At 43.7% G+C, this 25,834-nt stretch overlaps 1 protein-coding gene across 1 annotated transcript in view; it reads left to right on the forward strand.

Annotated features, from left to right (window-relative positions):
• Positions 1–25,834, forward strand: part of LOC124132818 (extracellular serine/threonine protein kinase FAM20C-like) — a 50,500-nt gene that overhangs the window by 20,760 nt on the left and 3,906 nt on the right. The window contains exons 2-4 of the mRNA XM_048392885.1: positions 412–530; positions 17,550–17,628; positions 19,201–19,293. Of these exons, the coding sequence (XP_048248842.1) occupies positions 412–530; positions 17,550–17,628; positions 19,201–19,293 (291 nt within the window). The remainder of the gene's footprint in view (positions 1–411; positions 531–17,549; positions 17,629–19,200; positions 19,294–25,834) is intronic.

The raw sequence follows: 25,834 nt of genomic DNA on the forward strand, positions 1-25,834 counted from the left end.
ATGATAAAGAACTAAAATTGGTTTATAAATCATGAAGTTGCTTCCCTTAGCCTTAATAGGATCCTACTGGTCGTGGGTTCGAATCCTAGATTGGCTCCGATTATGAATTGAAAAAATGTTCAGAGAGGCGTTGGAGGCAGGGATGGCACTAAGTCTAAGGTGCAGAGTTGCGTCTCTTAGATGTGCCAGGATCCATCGATCACGGGTTTGAATTCTGGATTCTGACAGATTATGATCCTTGGTATATCACTGCGCTTCCAATGCTCGTACCTTGGGGTTGCCGACCAAATAAACATTATTAAAGATAACGCAGCATCAAACCCAATAAAGCTCAACTTACTCACTCACTCGCTTCCTCGTAAATGCAAACTGTCTTCTCTTTTATTATAAAACGTTGTTTCCCCCCTCCAGAGTGACGAACTGGGAGCGCTTCCACATGGGGATACACCAGTACGGTCTCTACAGCCAGGACGACCACTACATTGACGACCTGCTCAAGGACCTCGCCACGCTCCCCGTCGTCGATGTTAGTAAGTACTCTGATGTCGTTGATTAAACTTCACACTGTCGGACACAGCTAACACGTACATGGATCTGACTATCGAGTGTCGACAGGCGTGCAGTCAAAGTTTGGCACGTTGATAGGTATGGAAAAATAGTTGGAGACTGTCGACTGATACAAATACAGATTACATATTGGACACTGTCGTATGGAAACACGTACAAAACAATTTGAGGTTTACACTTATAAAATGCGCTTACAAAATAGCATCCCTACGAATCTAGTCGCACCTTCGTATCGCGATCTTACAAGATGTGGATCGCGATCCGGTCGCGACAAGGTTGCTATCGAGGCGGCGTTAGTTTTAAAGTGGTACTTCATACCATATTTAAAATGAGTATGAAACACCCGATACAGTTGTACTGGACACCCAGGTACATTGTAGAATAGGTCTTCAGCAATCCATGCTTGCCGTAAAAGCCGACTATGCTTGTTGTAAGAGGCGACTAACGGGATCGGGTTGTCAGGTTCGCTGACTTGGTTAATGCATGTCATCGATCCCAATTGCTTGGATCGATGCTCATGTTGTAAATCACTGGATTGTATGGTCCAGACTCGATTATTTACAGACCGCCGTCATATAACTGGAATATTGCTGAGTGGGGCGTTAAACAACAAACCAAAACCAGGTACGTTGCCAACGGAGGGTGAGTGTAGTGAACCCAGTAGAAGACCTCTGAAACACGTTAAGTCTGACACATGTGGACTGTTATGTGATAGAGATATCACTTGAAACACCGAGGCTAAAATCTTTCCAATTACTAACGACCAACCACACCGGACACTATCCCGTCTTGGTATGACTGGAATACTGTTCAAAGCGGCGTTAAACTCACTCATCCACACACTCACTATATTAGGTCATTTAATATCCCTCGTGAGGATTCCTAGTAACCTATGCTGTTCTTAAGAGTGAGTGTGGGTTTACGCCGCTTTAAGCAATATTCCAGCAATATCACGGCGGGGGACACCAGCAATGGGCTTCACACATTGTACCCATGTCGGGAATCGAATCCGGGTCTTCGGCGTGACGAGCGAACACTTTAACCACTAGGCTACCCGCCCGACCGCTGATCTTAAGAAGATCGGATGGTGCTTGGTGAATTGGTTGATTGTGTGTCATTGTTCCCAGACGGCATCATAATACAGTTGCTCATAATATCAGTCACTGGATTTACTGGTCCAGACTCGATTATATACAATTCGCTGTCATGTAGCGGCTATATTGTGCGGCGTTAAACCACAAATAAACAAACAAAGGCCATCGTTATGAAGTAATACAGATGATATTAACTCACTCACTCTGCGAATCTTGCTTCGATACGACTCTGAATATTTCTGAGTAGGGCGTTAAACAACAAATAAACAGACACTGCATCAATAGCCCTTCAGAAAGGAAAAAAACGGATTTTTTCTTTAGATTTCGGTCAGAATGTAGTCATCAACAACTAACACCAGAGGACATCAAAGCGACATGCCTTTAACCTATACTGTCTCAAATCGAATTTCCCGAACAGAATTCAGAAAATTCTCCTTTCAAATTTGTAACATGGTTCAGATCACTGTTCCTGTTTATTTGTATACCAAACCCCGCTATCTTGTCTATAATGTTTTCCTAACCCGAACAATGTTCTAATATGTACCCCGGCCGTGTCTGTATTCGTGATTCTTACTGAGATAATGGGTAGTGCCGGTGTTGGTTCGGGAGTGCATCGGAACAGAAAGGGCCGGGGCCTGCTGCGGCTGAGAGGGTTCATGAGTATGAGAATGTGTCTATTCTTAATGAGATAAGAACACTGGCCCATGCTGTTGGAGAGAGAGATCCCGTTTCACGAACCTGGCTCACATGCCGAACATGTGGCTTAGATTGTTGCGAAAACGGCCTTTACCTTCTTGATGTTTTCATGCAGTTTGACGGATTAGGTTGCATGTGGTATTATTTGGCAAATAAATTAATTCATATTTAAAAGATAAATAGTTAGCTAAATGATGAGATAAATGGATAAATAATATAGAAAGGTATAAAACTAATCAGTGAATGACCGGTAGGCAGGACTTGCTTACCCTTTTCGTGAACATGGTGTCATCACTAATTTTCAGTGATCCATTCATATTATTTCACTGCTATTTTGATTCTACGACCAATGGAATCTGTTAAGGACGAATATCAAGACTGATTTTTCTCTCGCCTTGACGTTTTAAATATTTGATAAATAAATACCCGTGAATAAATGAATTGTGACAATTTTGTCTGGTAAATGAACACATTATAGAAGAAAGAAAAAAGATATATTTGAAACTGAGTGTACATCCTGAGCGATGATGAGGAAGCATTTTTATACGCTTCTAAATGTCCAACATTTTTATAAAGTATTCTGTTTCTACATTGGTACTTAAAGGAGTGGTCACTCAAAGAGAACACATTATGACCATATTTAGACTTAAAGACGTCATAGATATTTTTATGACATTATTTCTTTGTATTTGGACTGAAAGCAAACCATTTTGTAGTGTGTTTAGTTCATTCGAAACTGAATTATATTTGGGTAGGATTATTTTCAATTTTGTCAATGACATTCTCTTAGTTCATCCAGTTCGCGTCTCTGTCACCCAGGCGAAACTTGAGACGAATGCAAATCTTCTAACTGCCGACAACTGTGTGAATGAGGGTAATATTTTCTCAAATTATTCTCCGGTTGATATGTTATTTCCTAAATTTGTAAATTTGATGGTAAAATTGCACTCAAATTCGTTTGATCTGACGAGAAACGTGTGATTGTGAGACAAACTTGAGGAGACACGAATACCCAGACATCGCTACTCAAGTTAATCCATGACATGCAAAACGTTGCAAGCCTAACAACAGACGTACCAGACAAATGTTCAGGTACAATACTCCAGGCAATGACAGCCTCCACAACAAAAAAGTTCCTGGAAGTTTTTCCATAGCGAGAACGCAAAAAGTAAACCCGTGAAAGGAAACGCAATATTGAAAACGTCGCAAAGAATCAACTACGAGGGAGTACGTTATCCTTTGTGACATGGCAAGAAGCCAACTGCCGACATTATCATATTCCGTGAAATTTGTTTGCGTTTTGTTGCCTCCAAATATGAAGAGATTTGTTTGCCCTCTCACACCACGGGGAGAACTTGGGGAGGAGTTAAAAACTGCGTTATTTTGTGTTGTGTGGTCGATTCATTTGAACTTAACGTTTCCTCTGCAGACAAGCTAATTGTTGTGCCAGGAGCATAATATTTGAATTAGATTGACATTTGATTGTTGAAACCCTTGTCATACTTTAAACAAGAAATGAGATCGCTACTCTAGGTTTCCAAATGGTACACATGAGTGCATTAATAATTTGGTTACGATTTAATGTGCCTGTTTGATAGTTTAAAATTTTTGTTTGTTTGTTTGTTCGTTGTTTAACGCCGCACTCAGCAATATTCCAGCTATATGACGGCGGTCTGTAAATAATCGAGTCTGGACCAGACAATCCAGTGATTGACAACATGCTCATCGATCCACGCAATTGGGATCGATGACATGCATCAACCAAGTCAGCGAGCCTGACCACCCGATCCCGTTTGTCGCCTTTAACGACAAGCATAGTCGCCTTTTACGGTAAGCATGGGTTGCTGAAGACCTATTCTACCCCGGATTTTCACGGGTCTAGTTTTAAAATATGTTGCAATGCTATGCTTATACATATTGATAATACGTACGGATAAACTGGGACAGAAAGCTTCCTAAACTTATTTTTGTAATAAATGTTAAGGGAAACACATGGTTTGTGTATGATATATTTTCAAATTCTTTGCTAGTAAGTATATATGTTACAGGGAATATGTATAATCAGGGAATATGTATAATCCCTGAAATGTTCAGGGAATATATTTAATGTCACTTCACTTAGGGAATATACATAATCCCTAAAATTTTCAGGTATTAAACATATTCCCTGATTTAACATCAAGTTTTTTAGACATATTCCCTGAAATTACTTTTGAGGCTCGTATATGGTCAAACTTGATTAAAAAAATATTCATGAGAAGACAAATTTATTGGACATGATAACAAATACCTTTCACTTAACAATTAGTCTTCACTGTAATCAAAACAATGCTCACCCTCATTTTAATGTCGACCAATTTTTGATAACGCCATCTCCGTATGTTTGGGCCATCACTAAAAAAATAAGATGAACGCCACCCTGTTGTAGTTTGAACCGTCCGAATGACGTCATTTGACATTCTGCGCTCCCGCGACATGCCATTTTTGATTCTTTGTGGCACGTTCTAAAATAATCAGTTCTGACATGCGCACTTGTAGTTCATGCTATCCCGTGACCTCATCTTTAACATCTCCAGCTACAATAATGACGGTCCTTGCATTGTTAGAAAATGTCAGATTGTATCTAACTTTATCGTTTCGACGACTTGGCGTTGCAGTGTCCATTATTGCGTTCCTTTCAGCTGACTCTATCACATAACAGGCTTGGAACAAGCCGCGACTTGCAGTGCAACAATGAACAAGTGGTTTTCTATTTTCCCAGTCTCTTTCTATTTAGTCTTGGCTCCACTCAGTCTGTATGGCATCTCCGCTCCATACCCAGACTGTACGCAATTCACCCAATCTCTGCTTCACACCAAGACGGAAACCAGTCTCCGCTTCATACCCAGATATTGCTGAGTGCGGCGTAAAACAACAAACAAACCAATCATACCCAGACTGTACACAATTCACCCAATACCTGCTTCACACCAAGACGGAAACCAGTCTCCGCTTCATACCCAGATATTGCTGAGTGCGGCGTTAAACAACAAACCAACCAATCATACCAGACTGTACACAATTCACCCAATCTCTGCTTCACACCAAGACGGAAACCAGTCTCCGCTTCATACCCAGATATTGCTGAGTGCGGCGTAAAACAACAAACCAACCAATCATACCCAGACTGTACACAATTCACCCAATCTCCGCTTCACACCAAGACGGAAACCAGTTTCCGCTTCATACCCAGATATTGCTGAGTGCGGCGTAAAACAACAAACCAACCAATCATACCCAGACTGAACACAATTCACCCAATCTCTGCTTCACACCAAGACTAAACCCAATCTCCGCTCAGTTCCCAGACTGAACCCAATCTCCGCTCCATACAAGACTGAACCGAATCTCTGCTCCACACCACGACTGAACCCAATCTCCGCTCCACACCAAGACTGAACCCAATCTCTGCTCCACACCAAGCCTGAACCCAATCTCCGCTCCACTCCACGACTGAACCCAATCTCCAGTCAGTTCCAAGACTGAACCCAATTTCCTGCTTCACACCAAGACTGAACCCAATCTCTGTTCCACACCAAGACTGAACCCAATCTCCGCTCCATAAAGACTGAACCCAATCTCTGCTCCACACCAAGACTAAACCCAATCTCGGCTCACTTCCCAGATTGAACCCAATCTCCGCTCCATACAAGACTGAACCGAATCTCTGCTCCACACCACGACTGAACCCAATCTCCGCTCCACACCATGACTGAACCCAATCTCCGCTCCACACCAAGACTGAACCCAATCTCTGCTCCTCACCAAGACTGAACCCAATCTCCGCTCCACTCCACGACTGAACCCAATTTCCTGCTTCACACCAAGACTGAACCCAATCTCTGCTCCACACCAAGACTGAACCCAATCTCCGCTCCATAAAGACTGAACCCAATCTCTGCTCCACACCACGACTGAACCCAATCTCCGCTCCACAACACAACTGAACCCTATCTCCGCTCCATACCAAGACTGAACCCATTTCTCCGCTTCACACCGAGACTGAACCCAATCTCCGCTCCACACCACGACTGAACATAATCTCCGGTCAGTTCCAAGACTGAACCCAATCTCTGCTTCACACCACGACTGAACCCAATCTCCGCTTCACACCAAGACTGAACCCAATCTCTGCTCCACACCACGACTGAACCCAATCTCCGCTCTACACCACGACTGAACCCAATCTCCGCTCCACACCAAGACTGAACCCAATCTCCGCTTCACAACAAGACTGAACCCAATCTCTGCTCCACACCAAGACTGAACCCAATCTCCGCTCCATAAAGACTGAACCCAATCTCTGCTCCACACCAAGACTAAACCCAATCTCGGCTCAGTTCCCAGACTGAACCCAATCTCCGCTCCATACAAGACTGAACTGAATCTCTGCTCCACACCAAAACTGAGCCTAATCTTTGCTCCACACCAAGACTAAACCCAATCTCCGCTCCATACAAGACTGAACCCAATCTCCGCTCCACACCAAGACTGAACCCAATCTCTGGTCAGTTCCAAGACTGAACCCAATTTACTGCTTCACACCAAGACTGAACCCAATCTCCGCTCCACACCAAGACTGAACCCAATCTCCGCTCCATACAAGACTGAACCCAATCTCTGCTCCACACCACGACTGAACCCAATCTCTGCTCCAAAACACAACTGACCCCTATCTCCGCTCCATACCAAGACTGAATCCAATCTCTGCTTCACAACAGGACTGAACCCAATCTCTGCTCCACACCACGACTGAACCCAATCTCCGGTCAGTTCCAAGACTTAACCCAATCTCTGCTTCACAGCACGACTGAACCCAATCTCTGCTTCACACCAAGACTGAACCCAATCTCTGCTCTACACCACGACTGAACCCAATCTCCGCTCCACACCAAGACTGAACCCAATCTCCGCTTCAAACCAAGACTGAACCCGATCTCCGTTCCACACCACGACTGAACCCAATCTCCGGTCAGTTCCAAGACTGAACCCAATCTCCGCTCCATACAAGACTGAACCCAATCTCCGCTCCACACCAAGACTAAACCCAATCTCCGCTCCAAACCATGACTGAACCCAATCTCCGCCCCTCACCAAGACTGAACCCAATCTCCGCTCCAAACCAAGACTGAACCCAATCTCCGCCCCTCACCAAGACTGAACCCAATCTCCGCTCCATACAAGACTGAACCCAATCTCCGCCCCTCACCAAAACTGAACCCAATCTCCGCTATATACAAGACTGAACCCAATCTCCGCCCCTCACCACAACTGAACCCAATCTCCGGTCAGTTCCAAGACTGAACCCAATCTCCGCTCCATACAAGACTGAACCCAATCTCCGCTCCACACCAAGACTAAACCCAATCTCCGCTCCAAACCAAGACTGAACCCAATCTCCGCCCCTCACCAAGACTAAACCCAATCTCCGCTCCATACAAGACTGAACCCAATCTCCGCCCCTCACCAAAACTGAACCCAATCTCCGCTCCATACAAGACTGAACCCAATCTCCGCCCCTCACCAAAACTGAACCCAATCTCCGCTCCATACAAGACTGAACCCAATCTCCGCTCCACACCAAGACTGAACCCAATCTCCGCTCCACACCAAGACTGAGCCTAATCTTTGCTCCACACCAAGACTAAACCCAATCTCTGCTTCATACAAGACTGAACCCAATCTCCGCTCCATACCGAGACTGAACCCAATCTCCGCTCCATACAAGACTGAACCCAATCTCCGCTCCACACCAAGACTGAACCCAATCTCTGGTCAGTTCCAAGACTGAACCCAATTTACTGCTTCACACCAAGACTGAACCCAATCTCCGCTCCACACCAAGACTGAACCAAATCTCTGCTCCACACCAAGACTGAACCCAATCTCTGCTCCACACCCCGACTGAACCCAATCTCCAGTCAGTTCCAAGACTGAACCCAATTTCCTGCTTCACACCAAGACTGAACCCAATCTCTGCTCCACACCAAGACTGAACCCAATCTCCGCTCCATAAAGACTGAACCCAATCTCTGCTCCACACCACGACTGAACCCAATCTCCGCTCCACAACACAACTGAACCCTATCTCCGCTCCATACCAAGACTGAACCCATTTCTCCGCTTCACACCAAGACTGAACCCAATCTCCGCTCCACACCACGACTGAACATAATCTCTGGTCAGTTCCAAGACTGAACCCAATCTCTGCTTCACACCACGACTGAACGCAATCTCCGCTTCACACCAAGACTGAACCCAATCTCTGCTCCACACCACGACTGAACCCAATCTCCGCTCCACACCACGACTGAACCCAATCTCCGCCCCTCACCAAAACTGAACCCAATCTCCGCTCCATACAAGACTGAACCCAATCTCCGCTCCACACCACGACTGAACCCAATCTCCGCTCCACACCAAGACTGAGCCTAATCTTTGCTCCACACCAAGACTAAACCCAATCTCCGCTTCATACAAGACCGAACCCAATCTCCGCTCCACACCAAGACTGAACCCAATCTCCGCTCCATACAAGACTGAACCCAATCTCCGCTCCACACCAAGACTGAACCCAATCTCTGGTCAGTTCCAAGACTGAACCCAATTTACTGCTTCACACCAAGACTGAACCCAATCTCCGCTCCACACCAAGACTGAACCCAATCTCCGCTCCATACAAGGCTGAACCCAATCTCTGCTCCACACCACGACTGAACCCAATCTCCGCTCCACAACACAACTGACCCCTATCTCAGCTCCATACCAAGACTGAACCCAATCTCCGCTTCACACCAGGACTGAACCCAATCTCCGCTCCACACCACGACTGAACCCAAACTCCGGTCAGTTCCAAGACTGAACCCAATCTCTGCTTCACAGCACGACTGAACCCAATCTCTGCTCCACACCAAGACTGAACCCAATCTCTGCTCTACACCACGACTGAACCCAATCTCCGCTTCACACCAGGACTGAACCCAATCTCCGCTCCACACCACGACTGAACCCAAACTCCGGTCAGTTCCAAGACTGAACCCAATCTCTGCTTCACAGCACGACTGAACCCAATCTCTGCTCCACACCAAGACTGAACCCAATCTCTGCTCTACACCACGACTGAACCCAATCTCCGCTCCACACCAAGACTGAACCCAATCTCCGCTCCACACCACAACTGAACCCAATCTCCGGTCAGTTCCAAGACTGAACCCAATCTCCGCTCCATACAAGACTGAACCCAATCTCCGCTCCACACCAAGACTAAACCCAATCTCCGCTCCAAACCAAGACTGAACCCAATCTCCGCCCCTCACCAAGACTGAACCCAATCTCCGCTCCATACAAGACTGAACCCAATCTCCGCCCCTCACCAAAACTGAACCCAATCTCCGCTCCATACAAGACTGAACCCAATCTCCGCCCCTCACCAAAACTGAACCCAATCTCCGCTCCATACAAGACGGAACCCAATCTTCGCTCCACACCAAGACTGAACCCAATCTCCGCTCCACACCAAGACTGAGCCTAATCTTTGCTCCACACCAAGACTAAACCCAATCTCCGCTTCATACCAAGACTGAACCCAATCTCCGCTCCACACCAAGACTGAACCCAATCTCCGCTCCATACAAGACTGAACCCAATCTCCGCTCCACACCAAGACTGAACCCAATCTCTGGTCAGTTCCAAGACTGAACCCAATTAACTGCTTCACACCAAGACTGAACCCAATCTCCGCTCCACACCAAGACTGAACCCAATCTCCGCTCCACACCACAACTGAACCCAATCTCCGGTCAGTTCCAAGACTGAACCCAATCTCCGCTCCATACAAGACTGAACCCAATCTCCGCTCCACACCAAGACTAAACCCAATCTCCGCTCCAAACCAAGACTGAACCCAATCTCCGCCCCTCACCAAGACTGAACCCAATCTCCGCTCCATACAAGACTGAACCCAATCTCCGCCCCTCACCAAAACTGAACCCAATCTCCGCTCCATACAAGACTGAACCCAATCTCCGCCCCTCACCAAAACTGAACCCAATCTCCGCTCCATACAAGACGGAACCCAATCTTCGCTCCACACCAAGACTGAACCCAATCTCCGCTCCACACCAAGCCTGAGCCTAATCTTTGCTCCACACCAAGACTAAACCCAATCTCCGCTTCATACCAAGACTGAACCCAATCTCCGCTCCACACCAAGACTGAACCCAATCTCCGCTCCATACAAGACTGAACCCAATCTCCGCTCCACACCAAGACTGAACCCAATCTCTGGTCAGTTCCAAGACTGAACCCAATTAACTGCTTCACACCAAGACTGAACCCAATCTCCGCTCCACACCAAGACTGAACCAAATCTCTGCTCCACACCAAGACTGAACCCAATCTCCGCTCCACACCCCGACTGAACCCAATCTCCAGTCAGTTCCAAAACTGAACCCAATTTCCTGCTTCACACCAAGACTGAACCCAATCTCTGCTCCACACCAAGACTGAACCCAATCTCCGCTCCTCACCAAGACTGAACCCAATCTCTGCTCCACACCACGACTGAACCCAATCTCCGCTCCACACCAAGACTGAACCCAATCTCCGCTCCATACAAGACTGAACCCAATCTCCGCTCCACACCAAGACTGAACCAAATCTCTGGTCAGTTCCAAGACTGAACCCAATTTACTGCTTCACACCAAGACTGAACCCAATCTCCGCTCCACACCAAGACTGAACCCAATCTCCGCTCCATACAAGACTGAACCCAATCTCTGCTCCACACCACGACTGAACCCAATCTCCGCTCCACAACACAACTGACACCTATCTCCGCTCCATACCAAGACTGAACCCAATCTCCGCTTCACACCAGGACTGAACCCAATCTCCGCTCCACACCACGACTGAACCCAATCTCCGGTCAGTTCCAAGACTGAACCCAATCTCTGCTTCACAGCACGACTGAACCCAATCTCTGCTTCACACCAAGACTGAACCCAATCTCTGTTCTACACCACGACTGAACCCAATCTCCGCTCCACACCATGACTGAACCCAGTCTCTGGTCAGTTCCAAGACTGAACCCAATCTCCGCTCCATACAAGACTGAACCCAATCTCCGCTCCACACCAAGACTGAACCCAATCTCTGGTCAGTTCCAAGACTGAACCCAATTTACTGCTTCACACCAAGACTGAACCCAATCTCCGCTCCACACCAAGACTGAACCCAATCTCCGCTCCATACAAGACTGAACCCAATCTCTGCTCCACACCACGACTGAACCAAATCTCCGCTCCACAACACAACTGACCCCTATCTCCGCTCCATACCAAGACTGAACCCAATCTCCGCTTCACACCAGGACTGAACCCAATCTCCGCTCCACACCACGACTGAACCCAATCTCCGGTCAGTTCCAAGACTGAACCCAATCTCTGCTTCACAGCACGACTGAACCCAATCTCTGCTTCACACCAAGACTGAACCCAATCTCCGCTCCACACCATGACTGAACCCAGTCTCTGGTCAGTTCCAAGACTGAACCCAATCTCCGCTCCATGCAAGACTGAACCCAATCTCCGCTCCACACCAAGACTGAACCCAATCTCTGGTCAGTTCCAAGACTGAACCCAATTTACTGCTTCACACCAAGACTGAACCCAATCTCCGCTCCACACCAAGACTGAACCCAATCTCCGCTCCATACAAGACTGAACCCAATCTCTGCTCCACACCACGACTGAACCCAATCTCTGCTCCACAACACAACTGACACCTATCTCCGCTCCATACCAAGACTGAACCCAATCTCCGCTTCACACCAGGACTGAACCCAATCTCCGCTCCACACCACGACTGAACCCAATCTCCGGTCAGTTCCAAGACTGAACCCAATCTCTGCTTCACAGCACGACTGAACCCAATCTCTGCTTCACACCAAGACTGAACCCAATCTCTGCTCTACACCACGACTGAACCCAATCTCCGCTCCACACCAAGACTGAACCCAGTCTCTGGTCGGTTCCAAGACTGAACCCAATCTCCGCTCCATACAAGACTGAACCCAATCTTCGCCACTCACCAAGACTAAATCGAATCTCCGCTCCATACAAGACTGAACCATATCTCTGCTCCACACCAAGACTAAACATAATCTCCGCTTCATACCCAGACATCTCAACTCATACTGTACTGAGACTGAACCATGTTAAAGTGGAGTCATTTCAACTGTCAAATAAGGGACATCCAGACAAAATCTTTACTTTACAAATCCGCATGGTTTAATAAATATTCTGATATGGATTCCGAACTTTGTTGTTATGAATATTTCATAAATCATCGACAGAGCTGTCACCTAATGAACTCACCCTTTGTTGGCAATAGCAACGGAAACTATATCGCTTCACTTTGCCACGTCATATGTATATTGCCGCTATCTGAAATGTCAAATCTTGTTATCATCAGCAACACATGTATTTTAATATTCAGTCCATTATCTGAAAACAATTACTGTACAGCACAAGCAGGTACAGGAACGAGACCGGATATTGCTTATATAAGACCGGAAGTGAGTGACATCTGTTTTATTCCAGCTATAACCGGCTGTTGTAGTTTCATATCCTGTTTTATTACTGCACATTTATAGACAGACAGACAGACAGACAAATTTATTCGGTACTTCAGGCCACCGGCCCATGATACAATGGAAATATACTGTATATATATATTTGCATACTGGGTAGATTTAATAATGATTTACCGTTCCACACTGTTTCCTTTCGATGTTCATGACTTGGGAGAGAAATTTACCTAAGCCTTTTATAATTTCTTCGTTTTCAGCTGACTTAAGTCTTATAAAAGTCTCAATAGAGGGAGGGGTAACGAGACGCTTGGGAAAAGAGTTTCTTCTTGCTCTAGAATACTGGTCACAAATCATAAGAACATGGAATTCATCTTCAACATGGTAATGTCCCTTTGAAAAACAGAAAGTGCAGACACGTTCATTATATGGGATGTTGTTGTGACGACCAAGTTCGACAGCAAGTCTGAAATTATTACATCGGAACATGGCTATACACGGTGGTAAGAAGACATATCACAAGTTAAATATGATTCCACATTTAGTGATGACTTGAACTGTGAGTAGTAATTGCATTTCGTTGATGATGTCAGGGAGAAGTGCCAATATTGAGTGAGGCAGTCGTAAAAACTTCGTTTAAAATCTGTCATGAAATGTTGAATATTACCAATGTCTTGGCTTAGCCAAACAAAACCAAATCCAAACTGAAATAAAATCATTCTAATATGTGATGCCCATGTAATTTTACCATTATCATCAAGAGATTTTAGTATATAATAAGCTTGGATGGGTAGCCTCTGTTGTTCCATCTGAATTAGTCTGCACCAGTACTTGACTGCTCTTGACATGTACATGTAGTTATACTGTAGGGGGATCCTACCACAGTCTCCTAGAACCATGTTGTTGTTGATTTACTTACAAAAAGGATTTGCAGAATCTGTTATGGACACTCTCAATAGCAGTACAGTAGCTGGTTCCCCAGATCTCTGATCCATAACATAGGATTGGTGAAATCATAGCATCAAAAATATTAAAAAGATCATGGTGATTAATGTATCCTAATTGTTTTTGATAATTATATATTGATAGAAGTGCTTTCCTTGCCTGGGCTGCTAGACATGCTTGGGCCTTGGTCCAAGATAACTTTGGTGAGAAAATAATTCCTAAATATCTGTACATGTGGACAACTTCTATCTGTTGACCATTCAAAAACCACTTTTAATAACTGCGAAGAGGACCTCCATTCCGAAATACTATTATTTTAGTCTTATTCAGATTGACTTTCATCACAGAATTTCTCCAGGGTCTTTATTTTCTTTTGAAGCTGTAAAGCAGTATCAGAGACGGTTGACACATCATCAGCAAATAACAGAGCAAATACATCAGGGATATGAGTAGATATAAACACATCTCTACCACCTTCTTCCTCCAACATTGAGACTAACAGATTAATAAATGTGATGAAGATCTGAGAGCTTAAGATACACCCCTGACGAGTACCCATGGTACACTTGAAGTATGGCGATAGTCCACAATCAGTTCTCACACATGCACATAGTGTTGAATACATCTGAATTATAAACTTGAGAAATTTACCTTCAACTCCCAGTTGAAGGAATCTGTTAAATAACATTTTGTGGTTCACACTGTCAAAAGCTTTTGAAAAGTCTATAAAAAGACAATAAAACCTTCCATTTCTCTTTGATAAGTATTTGTTGATTATAGCTTGTAGGGTAAATATCTGGTCAATAGTAGAATAATTTTTTCTGAAGCCAGCTTGAAATTCAGAAATAATATTGTTGGTATCACACCAATGTTGGAGTCTGTTGTTAACTACTGTTGTAAGAACTTTACACAGTGAATTTATCAAGGAAATGCCTCTGTAATTATTTGGGTCTGTGAAGCTGCCTGATTTGTGTAGGGGACAAATAATACTCTTACCCCAGCTACTAGGAAATATACCACTGTCATAAAGTTTATTGAATAGTTTTGTTAATAATGGTGAGATATAGTTCTTAGTTGCTTTAAAGAATTCGTTAACTATGCCATCTGGGCCAGGAGATTTGCTTGTTTTGAGCAATTTCAAACTCGCATTTACTTCATCTTGTGTAAAAGGGTCATTTAATTCACATAAATAGCCACTGTCATCTGCATCTGTGTATTCCCATATTGATTCACTGTAATCATAGCTGTAGTCAGAATTACAGTTCAACAGGTTATTAGAATTTCGTGTCATATTAAAGAAATTTTTTTTTAAATTGTTAGGCTACCATGTGTCATCTAACTATTTCTTAAGTGTCATCTCGGGGGACATTTCAAAGTGTTTTTGGTCTTGAATAGTTTAATTTTGCAATTCTGCTTGTCGGACAAATTATGATAAAATTTTAATAAACCATAACGTTAAGAACAAAAAATACAAAAAAAATGAATAACAACTCAACCGCATCCCAACTCTTGAACCCCAGTTCAGCACACAGCCCCTATCAGGTGTATTGTCGTCTTGTTTATGCCGTCATCTGGTCGCCGTGCTGGTAACCGAGCCCCCTCAAAGAGATAACTGGTTTTCTGAACCAGCTGCGCACTTTCTATTTCGACCGAGAGCTCATTCCTCTCCTCAAATTATATCCTCTCAAAGATCCATCTTACGGCTTTTTTTTGGTTCAAATGAGAGCATCTTCAAATAAATGATCTACTCTCGTACTCAATCTGGTTGGTTATGATGCAGGAAATACAGACGCACTTCATGGCTTCAGTGGCTGGACTGGCGCAGGTGCGTTCTGTTGCATTTCTCAAAAGAGCGGACGAGACAGAATCTTGACACATGTGTCAACCGATTGACACAGTTTGTGCATCTGGGTGCAGACACACGAACAGGGACAATGAGGTAACATTTGTTGACCAGACAGGGAAAAGTGTTGAATAGCGTGAATTAAGAGCACTAGACTGCTCCAACATGAACCAACTGGGTTGAATTGGACGATGGCCTGGCAAAACTGGACAGTATACATCCATCTTTCCGAGGTTGATCTTTTTGTTGACCATCCTTAAAGTACGATCGACGCTCAACCATTCTTTCCATCGGTGAATTCTATTCCATTTCCTCGGAAATTCTGTCCAACGACAACCTAGGTTCAACTAAACGCAGCCACACTGTCGAGGAAAGGATGGTTTTATTATTGGAATTATTGAATAAATTCCACATTCAGTGTCGGACAAAAGAAGTATACACTTAAAGATTGGATTTGACCAAAAATAACAAACGTTACTAGACTGAAAACAGTCGCCGAAACACTGCAAACCTAAGGTCCAAAATGCAATTAAGATACCAGTAGCAAACACATCACCATCGACTAATTACCGCTGATTTGTATCATTGTATACAATCATTAAACATGGGTGTATACTTTCTTTTGCCCGGCAGTTTCATTTCCCAGGAGTCCCAAAAAGAGAGGATTTCTGTCCAAGGACAGACTAGGTTCAACTACACGCAGATACACTGTCGAGGGAAGGATGATTCCATTTCGGGGATTATTAAATAATCAATATTGATTCGTGGCAGCACAAATTCGACATACAAAATATGAAAGCCATTGCATTTTAGAGATCGCAAATTACATGTATTTAAGTCACCAATTTTATCGATATAAAATATAATCGAGTTTGTTAAATATACAAATATTTGTGATATGTATTGTTAATTAATATTAATAATAACTCGAAATTACCCGGCAATAACAGTTACTGATATAATAACATCAATAATGAACAACTTAAAATATGGAATGAATATAAAACGGCGCCTCGTGGGCACACCCATTTCTTCTACGACTAACCTGTTCAGTCTGGGCCAGTGTGAAACAAGGCACGTCCTTATCTCTTTGGATAATTACTTGTAGCAATAGATAACGAGATCATCGTACAAGATGGAGAAATCTCCATAGGCAGTCATTCAATCAAAGTCCGGGGCGGTCGGGTAGCCTAGTGGTTAAAGCGTTCGCTCGTCACGCCAAAGACCCGGGTTCGATTCCCGACATGGGTACAATGTGTGAAGCCTATTTCTGGTGTCACCCGCCGTGATATTGCTGGAATATTGCTAAAAGCGGCGTAAAACCATACTCACTCACTCACTCAATCACAGTCCATATGACTGAGATGAAACCTTCCGTGTACGTTAGTGTAAACAGTACATATTGATATTATTTCTAGTACATTGGTATTTCATACAGTGTACCGTACAGACGCCCGGGCTTCTATCTATTTCGGACAAGCCTTTGACCCGGCGTCAATTAGAGGCCCGGCGTACGTCTATTGGAGGCCCGGCTTCTATTAATGCCCCCATTTCACTATGACCACGAATGTCCCGAATCGTCACAAAATTATGCAATTTAGGTCCCAAAAGGGGATAATTAATTGTATCAATTGATCGACCCGGCGTCTATTAGAGGCCCGGCTTCTATTTTTTGCACTGAACAATTTAACCGACTTTTATAAGAGGCCGGCGTCTATTAGAGGCCCAGCGTCTTATAGAGGAAATACGGTATATATTATGGATTTCTCCTCCACAGAGGAAATGCACGGTGGCTCCCAGCTAAAGCTTATCACGACCTACTCTGACAAGGGACAGGCGTTATTAAAACCGAGAAGGTAAGGAGAGAGAAAATTATAGAAGCGCCATAAAATCCCATTAGTGAGGGTGTGTGCGCGGCGTGGACAGATATTGTACGACACCTCTTTAGGCTTATGGAAAAGACTAATTTGTTGATAAAACCTCCGAATTTTGTGAACAGTGACTGGGTTGTTTGAAATAAGAAGTTGCTTGGAAAATGTCTAGCTAAATAATCGCCTTATAGGATTTTCACTATCTGAAAGACTCTTCCTCATATATAAAGTCCTCACATACTTGTAATTATTTGTTCTGAAGACTTAATCAAACTCATCCACCTCAGTTACAGTTTGTTTGATTGTTTGTTGTTTTAAGCCGCAATCAGCAATATTCCAGCTTTATGACGGCGGTCAGTAACTAATCGAGTCTGGACCAGACAATCTAGTGACTGACATACTATAAAGATATCTACGCAATTGGGATACGATGACATGCATTAAAGTCAGCGATCTTGATCACGCCTCTTACGAGTGGCGATTTACGACTAAAGTGCTGAAAAGGACTTTGTCAGGACCAGGGATCTCATCTTAGAAACCGTCGGGTAAAAGAAAGTATACGCCCATGTTTTGTGGTGGTTAAAAATGAAACAAAAAAAGAAATGGGAATTCGATGGCGATTTACTTGAAACGGGTACATAGTTGTGATTTGGACCTTACGTTCGCATTGTATCGGCGTTTGTAACTTTTTGGTCAAACCCAATTTGGAAGTGTATACTTTCTTTTGCATGAAGGGTTCAGAATAATTTTCGTAATATATATATCTCTACGGTACTTTTCAATATTCAAACAATCACCCATGAGTCGGACACCTCTAACTGTGTCTACACACAGAGGTGAACTACTACTACTACTACTACTACTACTACTACTACTACTACTACTACTACTACTACTGTAATGCGCCGTGCTCACAGCGCTACATTATATTATGACCCTGGTCAATGCTCTCATTTTAAATTCAGCTCCCTGGGAAGTATACACAAGCCAAGGTGCCCCGGGTATTCACTGCTGTCTGAGGACCGCCTCCGTGGCCTAGTGATAGAGCGTCCGCCCGGAGAGGGAATGTCCGGGGTTCGAGCCCCGGCCGCGTCATACCAAAAGACGTTAAAAGATGGCACTTGTTGTTACCCTGTCTGGCGCTCGGCATTAAGGGGATAAAACAAGGACTGGTCGACTGGGAGTCAGAATACTGTGTCTGAGTGGGGTTTTCATGTGAAATATACTGTATCTGAGTGGGGTATTCATGTTGAACAGCGGCATGACATCTCAGTGAGCTAGCACTAAAAATCGGCATTATTACGGACTGGTACAAGCAACCATACACACACGAACGTGCATGTACGTCGCTATATAAGGGCAATAATCTTGGACGCGGCGTTAAACCCCATTTAACCTCAGCTTCACTGCTGGCTGAACATTCGCCCGATTTGTGACCCATGGGCTGTACACAAGACACAATCAGGACAATCGGTGTGACGTATGCTCAACACAAATGGACAGACTCGTGTCCAAGCCCCTATAGCTGAACTAACATCTGACTTTTGTCCCATGCAGGTTTCCACGGACATATGAGACGCCTCCGGACCATTTCTACTTTCTGGACTTTGAGCGCCATAACGCTGAGATAGCTGCCTTCAATTTAGACAGGTGTGTCCACAACGTGATTGACAGATTGCCATCATAAACTAATAAACTCTGAGTGAACTAATAGTTCATTTTGTAGTGACAGCATAATGGTCCAGACTTAACACGTGACCAGCTCGGTATTTGATGAAAATTGTAATTTGTTACAAGCAGTGTTCGCCAAGGCGATTGGTTTTGTCAGGTGACATTTATGTCGTTTATCAACAAGTCAGTGGAAAGTCACAAGTCTGAAGCCTCTCACAGTTCCATCGAATTTTACTTCTTCAGAAAAGCTATACAACATATAAGTTACTTTAAGTCACTTCTACTACCACTACTACTTGTACAACTGCCTCCGTGGTCTAGTGGTAGAGCGTCCACCCGGAGAGCGGAAGGTCCGGGGTTCGATCCCCGACCGCGTCATACCAAAAGACGTTAATCTAATTTGTGAATGCCAGTATGAAACACCCTACCACAGTTCAGTGGATTTGCCTCCCTTACACCAGTGTGTTGGTAATCGTAAACCGATCACGTGACGCACGTGACTGCAGCAAGCCTCTTTCTGGTACACCAGCAAGTAGGGCTTCAACGGGTCCAAAACTATGGACTCGAGTACCCGAGGGGTGAGACTCGGCTCGTGCTTGAGTATCCGCAATTATACATCTTTTCAATAAAATTGGCAATTATCCTATCGTATACAAAATGAAAGAGTCACAATGACATCGTAGATCACTCAGAAAACCAATGTGATCGTGTATCAAATAAAATACCTTTGAAATTTGAATGCTGATTCGCTGAAGCTTCATTGAAATAAGAATTGTCAACTTGGGAAAAGAATTTGTTTACATCTCAATGTAACACACGCCATGTTCAGGGCGAAAACATATTGCTCACGAGATGTATGTTGCGATTGGTGATTGGCTGGATTTTAGCGGGCTGGCTTCTTAGGTATACCTTATATGATAAATAAGATCGTTTGATGCCAGCGCCGAGGGAAATTGTCAATAAATGACAAAATATAGATAATAAGTTCAAAGTAACATTTTCAATGTTATCGCAAATTCAAAGGTCAGTATTTACTTTTTTCTTAATTGTAAACAAAACATTGAAAGATTACGAGGCTTGTTGATAGTTGACTTATATAAGACGTTTTCCCGACATTTGAAGAGATAATTCGAATGAGATACAGTAACACAATGTTAATATTCAGTAAAGTGATGTCCAGTTATAAATACCTTATGAAAATATTGAATTAATAATGATTAACGTTACGACGCTAATTTAGAATGAATAGGCCTACTGCTTGCGACAATTGAATAGTTTCGTAAAGCATCCCTTTTAAACAAGAAATAAAATACTTTCTTAAACCAGGAAATACCCTTATGAAATGGTTGTAAATAAGTGTATTGTTTCGAAAAACAACTAAAAGAAAAGCTATTGGCACTTTTATTTGATTTAATTGACTACTCATGAAAAAGAAAGTTACCTGAAGACACGTTTCTATTAACTTATTGAAAGTCGACCAAATTAAAGTTATCTCCCTTGGTCAAGTACTCGATTCCTTCAAACTGGACTCGAGTCCCACTGAACTCGGCCCGTGCCCGAGTACTCGACCACTGTTTGAAGCCCTACCAGCGAGAGGCCAAACGTGAATCTCATAGGCAACATATTATTTATCGTCTTAGTGTAAGTTCTTGTCCGTACGTTTGGTGAGAAGAAGATGTCAGGTCGGAGATCGAGGAAGCGGAAGATCCAAGCACCGCGTGACCTGAAATCGTCGCGGAAATCGTCTCGAGTCAACAAATCAACGAATCGAAGTTCTCAGCCCGCCGTTGCGGACAACATGGCGTCAACTACCGTCCCCTGGTCATCGCAGCCCGTCGACGCGAGGAATGGATCAGGTGATGTATTACCTCATGTTTTCAATAATGATGCACGGTCTCATGTAGTGATAGGCTTAGATACCCCAACTATCCCACTTGTACAGTCAGTTAATCACAACACACATGCTCTCGAATCTGTTGCCATTGACAACGATACGCCTAATGCTAAGATTGCATGCAGTGGTGACAAAATGGTTGCTTTGTAAACTGACAATGTTGGTTCTTTCATACCCCAACCAATAAGGGATAAAATACACAATGGGGAATATGTATATCTGTCTACCCTCATAAAGGGATTGGATAATAAGCAAAGTATGGATAGCACTATCAGAGTAAACTCAATGGGTCAATTGGAAATGTCACGCCAGTCGAAGGACATACAGTCAGTGGAAGAGTGGACAACAGCCTTTATCCTATTTGTCAGCATATACCTTGAGAATTTCCCGAAAGCCACTAGCAAATCCTTAAATATTTGCACACAATTAGATTGGCCGCCAGCATGGGCCAGGGTTGGCAAAATTATGATAAGCAGTTTAGGTTGCGCATGAGTAGATCCACAGACAAGGCATGGGGCACAATCAACTCGGAATTGTGGATGCTAATCATGAATGTCACTCCTCAACCTGTGAACCGCAGTTTCACCACTTTCAAGCAGCCTTCACAATCTCCAACTGCAAACACCTTCAATGACCCTGGTAAATTTTGTCGCAGGCAACATTGCCGTTTCCCTCATGTTTGTTATCGGTGTGGTGGGAGCCACCCATTCCCTAAGTGCCGATTAAACCAATCAGTTACAGGAAATCAACCAGCCCCAGAGATGAATACATTTCAGTTTCGCAACAGAAACCTCTCAAAACGTGCAAGCATTGGGCCACACACCTATCAAAGTAGATAAGATGTTAGCATACCTGGAGTCCTACCCATTGTTAAGTGATGCCATTGTTCTTCGTTGCGGTTTCACCGAAGGATTTCATTTACATTACACAGGCCCCAGAGAGGCCAGTTTAGTTTGTAATAACCTAAAATCAGCTCAAGATCCCAATATGGAACAAATCATACTTGGGAAACTTTCCAATGAAGTACAATTAGGCCGAATGGCCGGTCCATATCATAACCCACCTTTATCAAACCTGAGGAGCTCTCCTATTGGAATTGTTCCAAAGAAAGAAGTAGTGGGTACCGCATCATCCACCACTTATCGTATCCAGATGGTATGTCGGTAAATGATTTCATCAGCCCTAGCCTTTGTTCTGTAATCTATTCATCCATTGACGATGCAATTTTGATGATTCAGCAGCTTGGTCCGGGGGCATACTTAGCAAAGGCCGACATCAAAAGCGCTTTCCGGTTATGCATAGTGCATCCTCATGATTTTCACTTACTAGGAATAAGATTCTTACATAAATATTATGTCGACAAAGCATTACCATTTGGGTGCAGTATAAGCTGCTCAATATTTGAAAATCTTTGCACCTTCATCCAGTGGATAGTTCAAACAAAGTAAAATTCTCAAGGTGAGTTAATGCATTACTTGGACGACTACCTATGCGGAGGATCTGGAAGAGATAAGTCTGAATGTCAGTTAGTCCTGTCAACATTATTAGCAACTTGCGACGAACTCGGAATCCCTATAGCCAGTCACAAAACAGTAACACCAACAACATTAATCAGCTTCCTTGGATTTCAGCTAGACACAGTCAGAATGGAGTTAACCATACCAGCAGACAAACTACAAGATGCTAAGGATAAACTCAGGTTTGTCATGTCAAAATCCAAAGCAACCAAACAGCAAGTCGAAAGTCTCATTGGTTCACTAAATTACATAGGTAGGGCCATTCCCATCGGCAGGGCCTTCCTACGGAGATCCATTGATTCGATTTGTGGTATTAAGAAGCCCCATCATAAGGTTAGGGTTACAAGGAATATGAAAGATGATTTTCAGATGTGGCTTTCATTCCTGGACAATCATAATGGAACGTCATTATTCCTGGATCAATGCTGGATTACCAATGAAGCATTACACCTCTACAGGGACAGTGCATCAGGAGAGTCATGGACGCTGGACCAACGGTTCATGGCAAGGACATTGGAGGACTTTAGGCCTAACATGAAACATCACACTGCTGGAATTCTTCCCAGTCTATGTTGCGGTTAACATTTGGGCTGATGCCCTCAGGGGCCAAAAGTTAATAATAAAAAGTGATAACCAAGCAGTTGTTTCCATACTGAACAAGCAGTCAACTAAATGTAAGAATACTATGCAGTTTGTGAGGCAGTTTGTACTTCATTGTCTCAACATAAATTTGTTAGTCAAAGGTCAGTATATTCCTGGTTTTAAAAACAGCATTGCAGATTCCTTATCTCGTTTTGATCTTCAGAAGTTTCGTCAGCTGAAACCAGAAGCCAGAACCAAACCGACACCAGTACCCAAGAATCTGTGGCTTATCTAAAATCCGAGGCCTTTGCTTTAATTAAAGCATCAATGTCGAGCAATACTCAACACACCTATGCAGCTGCATTAAGGTCATTTGACAAATTTCGTCATAATCATAAAATACCTAAGATTTGGCCTGTGCCGGTAGATGATATTTTATGTTACATAGCCAGTATGTCTAGGAAGGCCTTTACAAGCTCAACTATAGCTCAACTCCTCTCAGCTCTTGGCAGACTTCACAAAATTAATAGCTGGTCCGACCCTACTGAAAACTTTTTAGTTCGCAAATGCATTCAGGGATACAGAAATACAGCAGCTCTGGTGTTGACGCCTGATGCAAGACACCCAATCACAATTGACATGTTGAAGAGGCTGCCTAGAGCCCTAGCTCCAGGCTGTTTGTACAACAGGTTACGAAGCTTGTTTATTTACTGCCATGTTTAACTTGGCATTGTTTGCATTCCTACGGATTGGTGAGATAGCACTTGTGACCAAGATGAACCAGGACAGAACACTCAAATTGGCAGATGTCGGTATCATTGCACAGGCAGTGCACATTAAGATTTGCTTTTCGAAGAATGATCAACAGGGCAAAGGCACAACTCTGATAATCCCTGCTAAGTCTGATCCTACAATTTGCCCAGTCAGGTCATTAAGTGCATATCTGTCTTTACGCTCAGCCCAACCAGGCCAGTTCTTCATCCATTTGAATGGTAAAGCCGTCACCAGATATCAGTTCTCCGCAGTACTCCGGAAAGCCTTACAGTTCCTCAACTTTCACACACAAAACAACAACACACACTCATTCAGGATTGGAGCCGCGACATATGCAGCAACACAGGGAATACCACATGAGCTACTTTGCACATGGGGCAGATGGAAGTCTGCTGCATACGGTAAGACAATTCGTATCAATATGTTTAACAACTCATTTTTGACAGAAATATGGCTTGTCGGCTCCAGCCTTATCTACTGGGCTCACCGGAGAGCAGTTGCAAGGCCAGTGGGATTGGACGAGCCAACCGCAGTATTATTACAAACGGTGAGTCGGGATCTTACAAAAAATCATCACATGATACCCTTCACACAAGTCATATGGTCAGATGTTCTGCAGAGGGTCACATGGTTGGGTATACCAGACGGCAGAGTAATGGATTGCAAGAGGAAGAGATTAAATAGATTTGGTAGGAAAGGTATACTAGACCTTGGAGGCCGCGTTCTCGGACACAATGAAATTAACATAGCAGACAGGGGTTTGTTCAGACAGGATGGTGTCCGCCTGTATTGTTATGTAATAAAGCTGCGCCCGTTTTTTGCCACTGAAGCATCGTGTTATCTTTTGTATTTTTTCATTCACACAATCTAATTTGTGAAAGCCAGTATGAAACAAATTTGTTTAAGTGGGAGGTTAGGCACCCTACCACAGTTCAGTGGATTTGCCTCCCTTACACCAGTGTGTTGGTAAACGTAAACCGATCACGCGACGCAGGTGACTACAGCAAGCCTCTTTCTGCATTCACCAGCAAGCAGCCAAACGTGAATCTCATAGTCAACATATTATTTACCCCTTCCCTCCCAGCCCAATTTTGCTTTCTTTTTTCATTGGTTTGGATGTTAATATTGTAATGTAAACATGTTTTTCATCAGGACCAAGTTTGGTAAATCAATACTTCTTGCATCATACTTCACGCACAATGAGTATGCATATCTGTTCATTAGCAATATAAACCAATGATCGAATTAATGCATAAGAATGTGTTTCTTGCTCTAATTTTCTTGGTGTTTCAGTGCCTCTCACCAGCATACTATATAACTTGGTGCAGCAATAGTCGGCGGAGGTCGTGGCAGGCAACTCAGTTTTCTCATTAACACTCATTAACTGTATGTAAGTTCAGCCTCAACATGCTAACTACACCTCATGTAGTGTACCCAAACCACAGAGGATGACAGTGTATGTAATGACACAGGATGGACTGCAGCTCATGCCTCACGTTGTGTTTAGCCACGGAGGATGAACTGAACTGTCATCTCTATTCCGGCCCATTTGGTCATGATGTGTATATTCCGGCCCATTTGGTCATGATGTGTATGTTCCGGCCCATTTGGTCATGATTTAGAAGTTACTCCATTGCGTCACGATGTGTACCCAGCTAAACCTCGGACGCAAGCAATGTAACTGCATTTCTGTGTACTGTGTAACACTGCTTGTCGCGACTTCCGCCTGTATTGTTATGTAATAAAGCTGCGC

Source organism: Haliotis rufescens, unplaced genomic scaffold, assembly GCF_023055435.1.
Source record: "Haliotis rufescens isolate VD_foot unplaced genomic scaffold, xgHalRufe1.0.p SCAF_11, whole genome shotgun sequence".
NCBI lineage: Eukaryota > Metazoa > Mollusca > Gastropoda > Lepetellida > Haliotidae > Haliotis > Haliotis rufescens.